Here is a 14,839-nt window from a genome sequence, read left to right on the forward strand (position 1 = left end):
AGTGCTTCTAATCTGACAAATGTGTCTGGCACCATGAGTGAAACGGAAGTGATGTTTAGCACAAAAACAAACCCTCTGATCTCCCTTCATGATCCCTCTTCCGCCAGCCGTCCATCATCTGCATGCTCGGTAACCGGGGCGCTCAGAGGGCTTTTGTTGGCTCGTGCTTTCATACGGACCAGCCAATGGCAGCCAGGATTGGAAATGCCTCCTCTCTCTTTTAACCCTCTGATGCATGAATTATGAGACCTTCAACCATGATTTTTTAAACAATTTTTTTCATTCATCTTTAGGTGTGAATGAAACAAATTTCAACAAATATTTTTTGTAACATTTTGTTAATTTACAAATACTTTATTACATGTCCATCTCAGTGGACAGCGTGCATTCTGAACATGAAATATGTTGGCTTGCCTTACTGAAGTCCAAATGGAGGCGCTCACATACAATAAAGTCTTCAACAGCTGTGCTTAATAGCAAAAATAAATAAATAACAATTTTTTAGTACCTGTCCACTGTAGTGACCATTATGCATCAAAGGGTTAATCCCCCCCCCCCCTTCCCCCCTCTTTCTGTCCCAGAGGAGGGAGGAGGATCAGAGAGGAACTAGATATCAGAAGCTCCAGAAGCAGGACATGCTCAGAGTAAAAAGAAACGAGTTGGTCAGAAAAATCCAAAGTGTCACGGATTTAGGAGTGAAAAGATTCATGCATAATAATTTCCTCTAGCAAGACATTCCAGGTCGTATTTTTACTGATACGTAAAGTTGTTGAGTAGAACCTCCCTCTTTGTTCTTTCAAGACTCTCATGTCTTCGCTGTGAGGTTTTTCCCTCAACACGGTCCAATCTTTAAAGATTGATCTGCCCTCTTGTTCCTCACTCTCAGGCTCTCCATCTCTCCCTCGACTCCACTTAAATCTTACGTTTCTCTGCCCATCTCCAAACATTCTTCTCACATAAGGTCCATCCTTCCTTCCTGGCTGAGTTTGAACCATCCTGGCTCCTGCCCTGTGGAGTTCCTCTGTTAACATTCCTCCAAGGGATTTCTTTCACTTCCAATAAACCGTTTGAACGTGATTGTAATCCGTGTTGCATAATCGTTTGACCCCTCCTGCAGCAGGGGACTCATTACTCTAATAGATGGACCAAAAAAACCAAAGTGAAGCACAGAAAGGACAATATTGCAAAGGATTTATTTCAAAAAACGTCTCATCAGTTAATTCTGTGGTCAAAAAGTTTGATGTTTTAAATCTTAGCTGAAAAGTAAACTCGTTTAGATCTGCTTACGCACGAAGCTGGGTCTGAAAACTGTGTTTCCATGCGAATCTCTGATTTATAAAGCAAAACTTGACAGAAGAATGTGGCAACTTAAGGGCAAACTTCAGACCTGACATAGAACACTTTGGTGATGGGAAGCTGGCGCTGTAGTATGGAACTAGGATTGGGACAATATTACATGTAACTTGTACCAAGCTTTATAACCTGCAACTTTCATTTTGTAGCATGTAATTCATGTTTTGTAACACGTAACTTTTGTTTTGTAACATATAACTTTCTTGGGATGCTGCCCCCGCGACCCCGGACCCGGATAAGCGGAGGAAGACGACGACGACGATAACTTTCTATTTTGTAACAGGTACGTTTAGTTTTGTAGCATGTAATTCTTATTTTGTAACATGTAACTTTGGTACGTAACATGAAACTTTCCTTTTGTAACTTGCAGACAACAATCAACGTACAAGTTTCAAATCACAACTCTCAAAACACACATCACAGTCCACAGTTACAAAACTCAAGTTTACAAGTACAAAACATTTTGTCCCAATTCTAGCTTCCTTCCCAAAGAACCAATGACAGGCTTTGTCTGACCAGCCAATCATGAGTCTCGGATTCCTGTCGAAGACAATTCCTGTTGGAAGTGAGCTAGAGTTGGGACCAAATGTTTTGTATTTGTAGACTTGAGTTTTGTAACTGTAGACTGAGATTTGTCATTTGAAAGTTGTGATTTGAAACTTGTACAAAGATTTTTTTCTGCAAGTTACAAAATAAAAGTTTCATGTTACGTACCAAAGTTATGTTACAAAATAAGAATTACATGCTACAAAACTAAACGTACCCGTTACAAAATAGAAAGTTATATGTTACTAAACAAAAATTACGTGTTACAAAACATGAATTACATGCTACAAAACAAAAGTCACAGTTGCAAAACTTGGTACAAGTTTACGGAAGCATATTGCCATCAGTGCGGGGTAAAAAAACTCAGGACCATTATCTCGTAATCACGGGAAATGTTCTCGTTAAAACGTGATATAAATATCGTTTTAACGACAAAGTTTCTAATTTTAACAAGAAAGTATCTGATAATAACGAGAAACTTTGTCGTTAAAACGATATTTATATCACGTTTTAACGAGAACATTTCTCGTGATTACGAGATAATGGTCCTGAGTTTTTTTTACCCCGCACTGACGGTAATACGCTTCCGTAAAAACCCGCCTTATTATTCATGTCATTATTACAAGTTATAGAACACGTTATTTCGAAACATTTTCTCGTTAAAACGTGATATAAATCACGTTTTAATGAGGAAGTTTTCTAATTTTAACAAGAAAGTATCTCGTAATAACAAGAAACTTTGTCGTTAAAACGATATTTATATCACGTTTTAATGAGAACATTTCTCGTGATTACGAGATAATGGTCCTGAGTTTTTTTTACCCCGCAATGACGGTAATACGCTTCCGTACAAGTTAAATGTAATATTGCCCCAATCCTAGTTGCATACTGTCGCCAGTGAGAGGATGAAATGGTAAATCAAAGCTGCATTTTAAGACTTGTAGACCCCCGAGAACACACAACCGTCTCTGGACTGAGAAACCTTAATGAAGACATGCTGTTTTTAAGATTTTACTCTACATTCATATGTTCATCTTCAAATTACTCTTTGGTGCACAGACTGTCTGATGTGTGCTTTGTCATTACTTCCAGAAAAAAGTGGCCATTCACAGCACTGACTGTGCCACATCAGCTGATGATGCAAGCATGCTTCAACAGCCAAACACAATTAGATGCCTGGGAGTTGTGTGTGTGTGTGTGTGTGTGTGTGTGTGTGTGTGTGTGTGTGTGTGTGTGTGTGTGTGTGTGTGTGTGTGTGTGTGTGTGTGTGTGTGTGTGTGTGTGTGTGTGTGTGTGTGTGTGTGTGTGTGTGTGTGTGTGTGAGTGATACATGAATACTGATGATCTACCTGTGTCTCTTGCAGGTCTTCACAGTGGACCAATGAGCAGCCAGTAGGCAGTAGGGTTGGACCCAGGTAAACACACCTTTAGAGTAAAGATGTACTGTGGACTGAAATCCCCGCTAAAGACAAACCAACAGATAATTCTTGGTTTATAAATCAGATTTCTATTGTTTCAGGCTTTATGTTAAAAATATGCCTCTCATTAAAAAACTCATTAGGTGATGCTTGTGGAGACATTTTAAGGGCAGATGATGGTGAACGAGGGAGATGCTCTAATCCTGTGCTTTCATGGCTGGATTATAATCCCGTTTCCTGAGATGGGGGAGGGGCTGTGGGAGTAGATTAAAGCCTACAGCTCTGCTCCAGTTGTGTTGCCTGTGGGAGGAGCTTGATGGATGCTGAAGGGGATGAGTCTGGCTGTGTGCTGTAGAAAACACCAGCGAGTGGTGAACGAAGAGCCCACCTGGCCTCAGGACAGGACATCTGTGTTTTTGGCCCTCTGGAAGCAGGATTTGGCTGCATGGGGCCATTTCTGTTTCTATAAGCAAAAGACACTTTTTGTTCTCAAGGAGTCCATTTTACTTTAGACTCTTCAAATATATTTTAGTATGCAGTGCAGTGAGGACATATGCTGTAATGTTAGAGTTAATCTGAGTTCGCACATGGTGTAGTTTTCAAATTAGATTTATTAGAGGAAGGACGTTTTCCAAACCTACCTGGTGCTGCGTGGACAACGACGACGTTGCTAATAATAATAATGATGATGATGATGATAACCGGACTCCAAGGCACTGTACAAGACACACACACACACACACACACACACACACACACACACACACACACACACACACACACACACACACACACGCACGCACGCACGCACGCACACACACACACACACACACACACACACACACACACACACACACACACACACACACACACACACACACACACTGGTTACAGGCACCACCCATCTCTCCGACCACCACCTGCAGACAGCAGTGTGAAGTGTCTTGCCCAGGGACACAACTACAGAGACAGACAAACAAGGAATTGAACCAACAACCCTACAATTACAGGGTGAACCCCAAACCACTGAACCACTGCTCCAACTGTAACTACCCTCCTTTTCTAAGTCATGAATGAACTCAGAAACATAAACTCTGCACTGTAACAGAAAAGACTGTAGGGAAATGTTTGACCTTTGACCTTAAACAGGTCGTTCCTGCTAGATCCACAGTGATGTTATAACCGGTTATTGACTCTGGGGGTTGATTGTTTTTTTTCACACAGGACCTGCTGGTTGGGATGGATTTGTTCCATTAATACATTTTTGCATCCACTTCCGTCACCTTTGCCCGATGTTGACGACTAGTTGTTATTAAAGAATGCAGATTAAAGTGATTAGTTTGCCAGAATTTGGCTCAGGTTTGGAGAAGTTCTAGTTTTGAAGCAGCTCCCAAAAGTGTTCTTAGTCCTGCGGACCCCTCAGGTCTTCAGATGCAGGTGAAGCTCGGGTGTTGAAGACACAACATGGGTGGAAAATAACTAAAAGAAAGAGGCTGTGAGCTGATCAGGGCCGGGGAAGCCGACAGAATCTGCTGACTGAGGAAGCTGAGAGCTTCAAGGGAATTTCTCTGAATGAGAGAAATGATGGGGAAAGGAGCGGGAACGTAGGGCCAGGCCCCATTCAGCATGACTTATGTAGGTTACTTATGCAATGTGTGTGTGTGTGTGTGTGTGTGTTACTACAGGGGAACTCGACTTTAGACAGGCTGCTAGAGGAGGGGTACTGAAGTAAACCCATCAGGGGAGGATTGTGGGATTATGCGTGTGCGTTCCTGAGTGATCAACCCAAAAAAGAGGCGGAGTTGAGGATGGGAGGGTATTAAAGTGGGAGAGGAGGGAGGGGCCTGACCAGCGCTGCATGCATGTCCACATTTCTGTGTACGATCTAGCTGTCTCCTCTTTACTGTCTTGTTTCACACCTGTTCATTTTTAACCTTTTCACACAACCGCTTCTGTTTTTTTTCTTTTAAATTCCCTCATCATCCTTAATACTTCCTCCCCCCCCTCCCCCCCATGTTATCCTCTGATTCAAATCCCTTTCATTTGACTCTCGTGTTGTGTCTCTTCCCTTGTTCTCCCTCCTCTTCCCTCACACTGTCCTCCTGTTTTTGCTTTTTTTTAAACCATTTAGAAAGTCAGCAGTTCAGAGCCTGAAAAGCAGGTTTGGAGGACAGAAGACAGTTGCTGCTGCGGGTGGTTCGCCTTAGCATACTTGCGGCAGCGGCAGGAACAAGAAGGTGGAGGGCTTGGCAATGGTCACAGCTGTGGAGGATCCCAGTCAGGATGGGGGACAAGAGGAGGTGAAGCCGCCGGGACAAGCAGGCATGGAGGGCCCCCCGGCTGTTCCGCTCAGTCAGGGAGGAGAAACGTCTGGAGGTGAGGAGAGGTGGATGGAGATGACGTTTTTGTGTTTCAGCTGAAATGTGCTGATTTAGTGCAGAATTACTGGTCCTGAAGCAGATTTATTAGTGTAAGAAATGCTTTCAGATTAAATAAAATTAGCTACAATGTTGTTTTATACCAACCCACAAATTTCTAACAGCATAAAAACATCCAGGTTTAATTGGTTTGACTGCAGCTTTTAGGTCAAGTGGTCGATTAGGTTTGGTTTAACCTGTTTTAGCAGAATTGCACTGAAAGTAAAAACTGCAATTCTGCAAACTGACGTCATGACCGTGGCGTGGAGTTTGTGGACCTGCAGACTCTCTTCATTATCCCTTCTGCAGCCGGTGAAATGAGCAGTGACGCTAATGCACGATCATTTTTGTTCAATAGGTTTATGGCATGGTGTTTTGTAATACGGTAATCCAGTAGAGAGCTAATATAATGACAATGAATTTAAAAATCAATGGATAAACTCTGAAATGTTAGCCAGCCTGTAGATTATAGCTGTCTATCTAGTTTAGCTGGATCAGGTAACCATATAAACGATATTAACGGAGTCATTTTCAGACAGCTGTGCAGAAACAATTTCAAGGTTATTTTAAATTGGATTTAGATTGTTTGTTACTGGCAGCTTGCCACAAATACACAACTTGGTCCCATTTTCTTTAGCTGAATCTATGAAAATCCCAAAATTATGTATAATAATGATGTAAAATGGTATTTTAGCATCTACAATGTGATTTATATGAGTGAAAAAGCTGCTGAAATCTAACTAAAACACTAAGATTATTACAAATAATTGCTGCTGTTTCAGCCTCAGAATGAAACTTAACAGAAAACAGAACCTGAGCTGGTTTTAGACCTCGGTTAGTGTTAGAACGTGGTGCCGTACTCAGTTACCGCAGCTTCAGGAGGAGGTTTAACTTATTTCAGATGTTTTTCTGGATGAGACCTTCAGGATTTCCTGTGTAGGACAGGTCTGGACTGAGTAAACATTTCTGTGGTCGAGGGTGTCATGATACAGTAATCACAGTGAGAGGCTAAAGGTCAGAGCAGGGAGCAGAAAAAACTCCTGGCTGTGTGTTTGAGTGGCTTGGCTCGGAGCGGACTGCGTTTTTTAAACATTGTGCAGAAACACTACAACTGGAATTCAAACATCTCGTGTAAATAATAAAAAAGGTTTTCTAAGGTCATGGCTCTCTGTGGGGGTGAGTGTAACAAAATCAAGCTGTGTGTGTGTGTGTGTGGTCCCCAGGAACTAAATATCCTGTTCACACACACATAAAGTTTGTGTGTGTGTGTGTGTGTGTGTGTGTGGGGGGGGGGGGGGGGGGGGGGGGGGGGCTAGGGTTCTGTGCTATCATGCAGTAACTGTAGTATTCTTTAAGGATTTATTAGTTAAACAGCCGGGTTTTGAACCTCCTACCCTTATTTGTCCTTCATAAATGTGTCAGGGGTTTGTTGCACAGAGCTTCTGTTTATGCAGTCAGACTGAACTCTCTGATTTGCTTTTGTTATTCTCTGTTTAATGAAATGCATCTGTGTTCATAAAGCGCCAGATTCAGATTATCGGTTTTAGGGCACAAAGTTACTGGAACGACACAAAAATATCACAATAAATTCATCCTGTGTATTTCAACTCTTTTTTTTTAAGGGACCAATATTGATGGAGAGCTATAGTCTCATGAAGCTCTATAAATGGATTCCATTGAAACCACTGGATGAACATCCTAATTCAGTCAACGTCAGGGCTGTGATCAGATTTGGCGACTGCACCTTTATGAAGACCCTGGTCCATGTACTGTAGGCTGCATCCTTCATCAACCACAAAGACTGGAAGTGAGCAGCTGTGAAACTGGACGGTCCAGCCTTCAGATTTATTCCCAACTTGGTGTATGTCCCTGTCGCTTAGCAACCATGTTAGTGCTGGAAAAAAAATCAAGCTAAAAATTTTGCAGAGCATTTTTATCCTGGAGGAGCTACAGCAGTTTTACCACCACGCCTTTTGGCAAAATTATTATAAAAAAAAAAAAAAAACGCTCCAGATTGTAGCTTTCCCCACTTTCAGGAATTACGCGTTCTTTAGAAATCCATAAAAGTGATTCTCTGACCCTGTCCCTATAGGGAACCTAAGTCTCCTCCCTTTCCGGTTGGCTCATGGGTCCCTGGAAGAACGAAAAAAATGAATGCAAGTCAACGGGGCTAAAATAGCTAGTTTCTAATCTGCTTTGCCTCACGCCCTGGATCACACATATGTTGTACTGCAATGTAAATGAAAGCTAATGATGGGTGTTTCGACCACGCCGGTCAAGGGCGGAAGTCCCATTTCAAATTTTTGGGGGGGGCAATAAACAGTAAAACTTCAGAGAGTAATTTTTTGGGGGGACATGAAAAAAATGCTCTCTACATACAACACTGTATGTCCTTATAAGAGACTGACCTGAGACTCTGTGCCCGTGTCTGACAGGCTCTGGCTGCCTGTGCTCAAGTGACTGGACTTTGCCTAATGAAACCATTTAGAAACAATTTCATTTCTTTCTTATAGATGTCTTTATCAAAATGCAAGTTTCTATTTACTTGACGCTCTGAAGCTTTAAAAAACGACCTGATGTCTGCTGTTTTTCATTTCTCTGCCATTTCAACTGACCTGGTCTGCTGACAGTTGGACAGCAACACACACACAGATGGGATGTTGTCATTAGAACGGAGCTGGAGGATATTGATCAACAATAATATCTTGCCAATTTTGTACATCTCCATAAGCATCCTTTCTTTTTGTTTTCATTTCAATAACAAGACTGTGGCCTAAAACGGAATAAGCAATTCAGAATAAAGATTTAAAAGTAGATCGTTAATAGTTGAAGCAACATGTCCTGAAATGACACGGCTATTAGCTGACCAGCAGCTAGACGTGTGGACCGATGCAAAGCATTAATTTTAAGTACTAAAACATATCTAACTTTTTCACAACAAAGAGAGAGAACGTGTCAAATAAAAATTTTATTAAATCACATAACATGAAAGCTACTAAAATCCAAATAGTTCCATATTGATTTTAATATATTTGAAATTTTCCTTCTAAATATGTCTAGAAAAAATAACAACCTTCAAATCAGCTTTCACAAGTCAAGTATCAAAATGACTGAAATCTCTTTAATAAATCATAGAAATGTTTGTAGGCTATTAGAGAATAACTCTGTAATATTTAACAACTTTATCTAAGTCCTACTGAATGAAAAGCTACACAAAATCTAAAAATATATTCTTGAAATATTTGTTTCATTTTAATAATAAAAATTAAAAACATTTACTTTACAAATACACTAAACATATACATACTCTATAGTTTATCTTTCAGTTTAATCGATCTCTCACTTTTCTCAGTTTTCATAGTGTTTTGGGTCTGTGTGGCCAACGGGATCTTTGGCTCTATGTTTTACACTGAGAGCTTTGAGCAACGTGCCCCCACCACACATTTGCTGCAGCCAGTTCATCCCTAAGCTGCACGGTGCATCTGCACTTTGACATATTGTAAACAACTGCAGAGCCTGGGGAAGACGCGATAAGAGCGGCTAAACGCTGTGGTTTTCCATACATCCGACCAGTTAGTTTTGATTCTACCATATTCATCTGCTAAATAGGATGAAACGCGGACATTTTCATCGATCTATAAATGCTCCGCAGATTCCAGGGGCAGACCGTGAAAGCGTACGTGTCCGGAAAAAGGAACTTTGATCACCTTAGTGAATGGAATAATAATAGCGGAATAATCCTGGAATGACCAGAGAACATGAAGTGACAACTTTTTTTTTACTGTGGTGGTGGTGGTCTGTCATAAAGGGATCTACCACCGGTGATCAAAATCTAAAGATAATCGGTGTCTATGTTTGACATTTATGACCACATCTGACATACATATTTAAGTTTGTAGAAGAAGCGTGTGATAAATGACTTGCTGCTGGAAACCGCTGGCTTTTTGATTCCCACCTCCTGTGAGCCTTCGGGCTGCTGTGAAGCTGTGAGCGGAGCAGAGCCGGCAGCCCCACCCGTTGGAAAGAGCGCGTGTGGACCGACCGTACAGACTTGAGGAATTGGGGGGACTATAATTTCTCAACAATTAAAAACACATTGTTTTGTATTTGCAGACTAACTTTTACGTTGTGGTTTTAGAAGAAAATACAGGTTTACTGATAACATTTATGTGTTTACAATAACTTTTGTGGGGGGGGGCAACTTTGTGTGAGGGGGGACGCGTCCCCCCATCCCCTCTGGGATCTCCGCCTATGACGCCGGTCATGTTCTTTGAGATTTATCAGCTTGTAAATGTTCGTAATTAGCATGACTACAAACTAGACATTGGCATGTCGCCACAGAATCTGTTCTACCCTAGCGTAGCTGCTACTTACCACATGGCCAGATTTACGGTGTTTTTTTCCTCCTGAAGGCAGGATTTTAAGTTTGCTGAACTTACAGCCATTTTCCCTCAGTTTTCTCTGTGTCTGGTTTGATGACGTCACTTTCGTGATGCGCATTTGTAGTCCTAGACTTATTTTCACACATGACCTAAAATAGCATTCCCCCCCCCCGTTCGAAAATAAGCGAGTTCTTGGTATCAAAATGCATCTTTAAAATTCACAGACATCATTTGTGAAATCTATGGCACAAAACAAGCGGAATTAGAAAATAGTGACATTAGCCCCATTGACTTGCATTTATTTTTTCGTTCTTCCGGGGACCCGTGGTCTGGAAATAGATGGCCATGACTTAGGCTCCCTATATAATGAAGGCTATATGTCATTTCTTTTGCTAAGCCCAACCCCCGTCCTGTAGAGCCCCATACAATTTGAGCTGAGCGCTGTTCAGCATTCACCAAAATCGTCAAGCATCAACTAGATACGGTTCCACGGCCTTCACCAGTCACAGTCCCGCCCAGGCTGGGATAGGAAGAAAGAGTTTCCATAGCGACAGGCGCATTCCGTATTTCTTCTGAGGGGGGAGTTTTTACTTCAGCCTCACAGTTTCCAAGGGCACCAGATTTAGATAAGGATTGCTTTGGGACAGACAGAGATAATTTCTTCTCTGCCTTAGAGTTCTGTTGGTCATCAACCCCTCTAGATTCAATAATGGCGTAATTAATCCATCCCAATCTGTGCTGATCCATCAACAACTCTGTCCTTGATGGAATCCACCTTCTGGGTCAAAGCCTGAATCTCAGCCAAAGTTCCAAGCTTACGACTCATCTCGACAATTATATGAGTTTGTGTGTTCACAGTTCGATGCATTCCATCCCTGAGCTCCGGGATTGAGCTAATATTCCTCGAAAGCTCGTTAATTTTCCGGTAAGCCAGGTAACCGCTCAGGCCAAACAGCAAGAATCCCGACACCAAAACCACGAATATCCAGGCATCTTCAGAATCCTCCACAGACAGTTGAGAGAGCCATATCAGGTTCCACTGTTTCCAGGAGTCCATGATATACCCAGCTGGCTCTGTCCCAGAGGGGCATCCCGGAGCCCCTTCTCCCATTCTCATCATTGAAAAAATTGTGTCAATCGTGTTGAGAGATCAACTGACCAGATCCATTTTTAATAATTTACAGTTTCCAGAAAAAATGCAGAAAGCGCCGTGCACACAAGACAGGACCAAGAACCTTGGAGTAAGGAGGGTGGGAAAGGAGAAAAAAGCGTCTGTACTCTCCAAGAGCCGGAAGAAGACTAAGAAGACTTATCAGTCACTGAGCATGTGTGAGTGTTTGAGGATGTACCTAGACTAATGCAGAGTTAGCAACGTCTCTGATGGACAAATAAGTCTTACACACATACATATACATAAAATGGTGGCTGGATATCTAAACTTGCAAGGCACCCGGGTTCGAATCCGTGCTGGGGCAACAACCTACATCCAGTTAGGCAAGACCCTTGGCACTAAATCCTACCTCATACCATGAGAGAAACTGAAAAGCATGAGATGCCAGCTCAGAAGTTGCCTAGCCAAACAAGGTCTTCGTCAGTTTCTGCGGAACCACAGCACCCTGATGAAAAATGGACTAGTGGAACAAGAAGAAAACGGTTGAGACGTGTGAATCTGGATCTGTTGGAATGCTACTACTCCAGTAACCCTAGTATGAGGGGCTACATGCAAATATTGCAGGACCTGCATGCAACACTTAACAGCCAAACAAATAGTTGCTTAGTGTTCCAACATCCACAAATGGCAACTGCTATCACAACTTGTAATGCTACATCAAGGGGAGCCTGGATGCAAGATCAGAGGGGAGTTCACATCATTTCCCCATTCAGAGATTAGGTACGAAGCCACAATAAGTGAAACATCACTGAAGGAGGCAGCAACTGACCTGAAAGATAAAATCATGGCATGAACAGCAGGCAACCTGACACCAACTACAACGTCTAAGTGAAATACCATCACATATTCTTAAAGATGTGTAGGAAAAATTCCCACAACCACCATCACTGAAACCAATGAGCTGATAAACACTTCAGTAGCAGTGATCATTGTTATGCTTGGCTATAAGAGCAAGAGGAACCATCAGCAACAATACCCACCACGGAAAAGAAGGTTGAAGGCCAAAATCAAGGCAGCACTGAGAGAAGCGAGCCAAATGTCAAAGCTCCAGAAAGGTACAATGAGAAAAACGGTACCCATGAGCTGCAGCCAGAAACCTATACCTGAAGCACTGGAAACTGCCAAACAAAGGCTCCAAGCCTTGGCCAGCCATCTAAAGAGATGCACAAGAAAAAGTGAAGCCAGACAAATAAACTGGCTCATCTTGTCCCAACCAGCTAAAGTGTACTCTCAGTGGCAGGGTAATAACAGCAGAGTAGACCCACCAAAGCTGACCACCAAGTGGGCTCATGGATCAATACATGAGCACATGAACACAAGAGATACCAGATGAGCCAAACACTGGCAGATGATAGCTTAAACACTCACCCAAGATTGTAAAGCCCAACACACCAACCTGTGCACGGCCTGGACTGATTACAAGAAAGCCTATGACTTAATACTGCACTCATGGATCATTGGATTCTTGGTGCTTTACAACATCAACAGGAGTCTAGAGCCTTTGTTGAAAACTGGATGAGACTGTGGAAAACCACCCTTAAGGCCAACTGCACAAGTTTCCATCTAATGTGGCATATACCAAGAAGACACTGATGTTCTGCATAGATCTAGCTATGAAAACCAACTCAAGAATGAAACCACAATCAGCCACCTCTCTACATTGATGAAAGCTGTACGCCAAGAGCGAGCAATAAGTCGACTAATGGATCCAGACAACCAGGATCTACAGCACTGATATCAGCATGTTATATGGTCTAGTCGAATGGTGACAAAGAAAGGGAAGGTAGTTCACACAGATAGGGGGTCTCACTCCCAGAAGGAACAATAGCAGACATTGAAGACAGCTATAAGTACTTTGATACCTCACAAGCAAAAGGCAACGTTGATGAAGCCGCAAGAAAAGGAGTCACAGCCAAATACCTACATCAAGTAAGGCAAGTCCTAAGAGGTCAGCTCAATAGCAAGAGCAAGATCTGAGATCTAAACAGCTAAGTCCTTCCAGTAATCAGATGTCCTGCAGGAATAATAAGCTGACCAAAGAAAGAAATACAGACCACAGGCGTTGACACCTAAATCCGGTCCCCACTGACAGTACAGTAGCCCTAAACACCAGAGCAACAGATGCCAAGATCTACCACACCAGACAAGACCCAAGGTGTAGGCTATGCAAAGAGGCCCCTGAGACAGTTCACCACATAACTGTGAGGTGTAAAATGCTGGCAGGGAAGGCATACATGGAAGATCATAACCATGAGGCTGGCATAGTGTACAGAAACCTCTGTGCAGAGTATGGACTGGAAGTCTCAAGGCCAAAGTGGGTAACACCCCCTAAGGTGGTTGAGTATGAGAGAGCCAAGCTCCTGTGGGACTTCCAGATCCAGACTGACAAAATGGTGATGTTGAACCAACCGGACATTGTGGTGGGCCACATTTGGAGGAGTTAGAATTATTATATTATTAATATTTTCATTTGTCTTTGAATTGGGACAACCTTTGCCACATCTCTGTGATCTAATCAGTTTTTGTACACGGGTCTTGGAAGGATGCAGCGCCTTAATTTAAACACAGCCAACCCGACTCAAGATGGCCACCACAGCTAACTGACATTAGCAAATAGCTGCAACACAATCAGCTCTACAACTCCTGTGCTAACCAAAGGTTGGTGTGGTAGTACAGCACCCCAACACTACACGCTGGCCACTACACAGATGTTAGCTTAACTCTCTAGCATTCATCATTGTAATTCGGTGTTTTAAAACTTTGCAGCACATGTAGCTTTAGAAGCCCAAAGGTCAGACAGAGAGCAGCTGCAGCACTTCTTCATTTGTGTCTCCAGGACAGTAATTTAGCGCTTTGCACTGTTTTCTAAAGAGGATGCAAAGTACAGACAGAGCCAGGCTTGATGACACAGTGTGACTCGGTGTTAAAAGAGTAATAGCAGGTTAGCAGAGCACACTTCCCAGTAATAATAGTGAGTTAACTGTGCTGACAGAGAGTACTTATTACTCACATAAGTGTATAATAACACACTGAAGCATGCTTTAAAACGCTCACACATTTTTCCAGGGCTTTAAGTGCCTTAAATGGCTTTACACTGGCTTTGGGATCCTGGCCTGACGTGTTAGCAGGCTCACACATGTAGTCCACACCTCTGCTTCTATCTGGTTGTACAAACAGGATCAAGGGTCTGATGTTTCACTGGTGGCCTTTAAACATGGTTGCAGGGCCTCAGCAAGAACCAACTACAGGTTAAACAGGAAAAAATCAGAATATGGCGCAAAATAAGAGGCTGGTTGATATATCGGCCAGAATTATTTTTAAAAGCCAATATAATCAATCAATCAATCAATCAGGCACCTGTGTGGCCAACTGCCGCCACTAATAGACTGAATAAAGGACCCGAAAGACCCCAACACACAGTTTTTTAAAAATGTTTTGAGTTTGCTTTGTATGTGAAGTTCAATAAGTATTTACCCTCCCACTGTCCTAATGGGTGTGACCCCGTGAGGAAGGTTGGTCATTGAGCAGGGTTGATGGTTTATCCCTTGGGTC

At 42.4% G+C, this 14,839-nt stretch overlaps 1 protein-coding gene across 2 annotated transcripts in view; it reads left to right on the plus strand.

The window, feature by feature from the left end:
• The window catches only part of pals2b (protein associated with LIN7 2, MAGUK p55 family member b), a 37,573-nt gene that overhangs the window by 10,025 nt on the left and 12,709 nt on the right, over positions 1 to 14,839 (plus strand). Inside the window, exons 2-3 of one of the 2 annotated variants that reach the window (XM_015955822.3) lie at positions 3,264 to 3,314; positions 5,449 to 5,693. In XM_015955822.3, the coding sequence (XP_015811308.1) occupies positions 5,570 to 5,693 (124 nt within the window). In that variant the 5' untranslated portion in view covers positions 3,264 to 3,314; positions 5,449 to 5,569. The remainder of the gene's footprint in view (positions 1 to 3,263; positions 3,315 to 5,448; positions 5,694 to 14,839) is intronic. The other variant, XM_054745096.2, reaches the window with a different exon arrangement.

Source organism: Nothobranchius furzeri, chromosome 11 (assembly GCF_043380555.1).
Source record: "Nothobranchius furzeri strain GRZ-AD chromosome 11, NfurGRZ-RIMD1, whole genome shotgun sequence".
Lineage (NCBI taxonomy): Eukaryota > Metazoa > Chordata > Actinopteri > Cyprinodontiformes > Nothobranchiidae > Nothobranchius > Nothobranchius furzeri.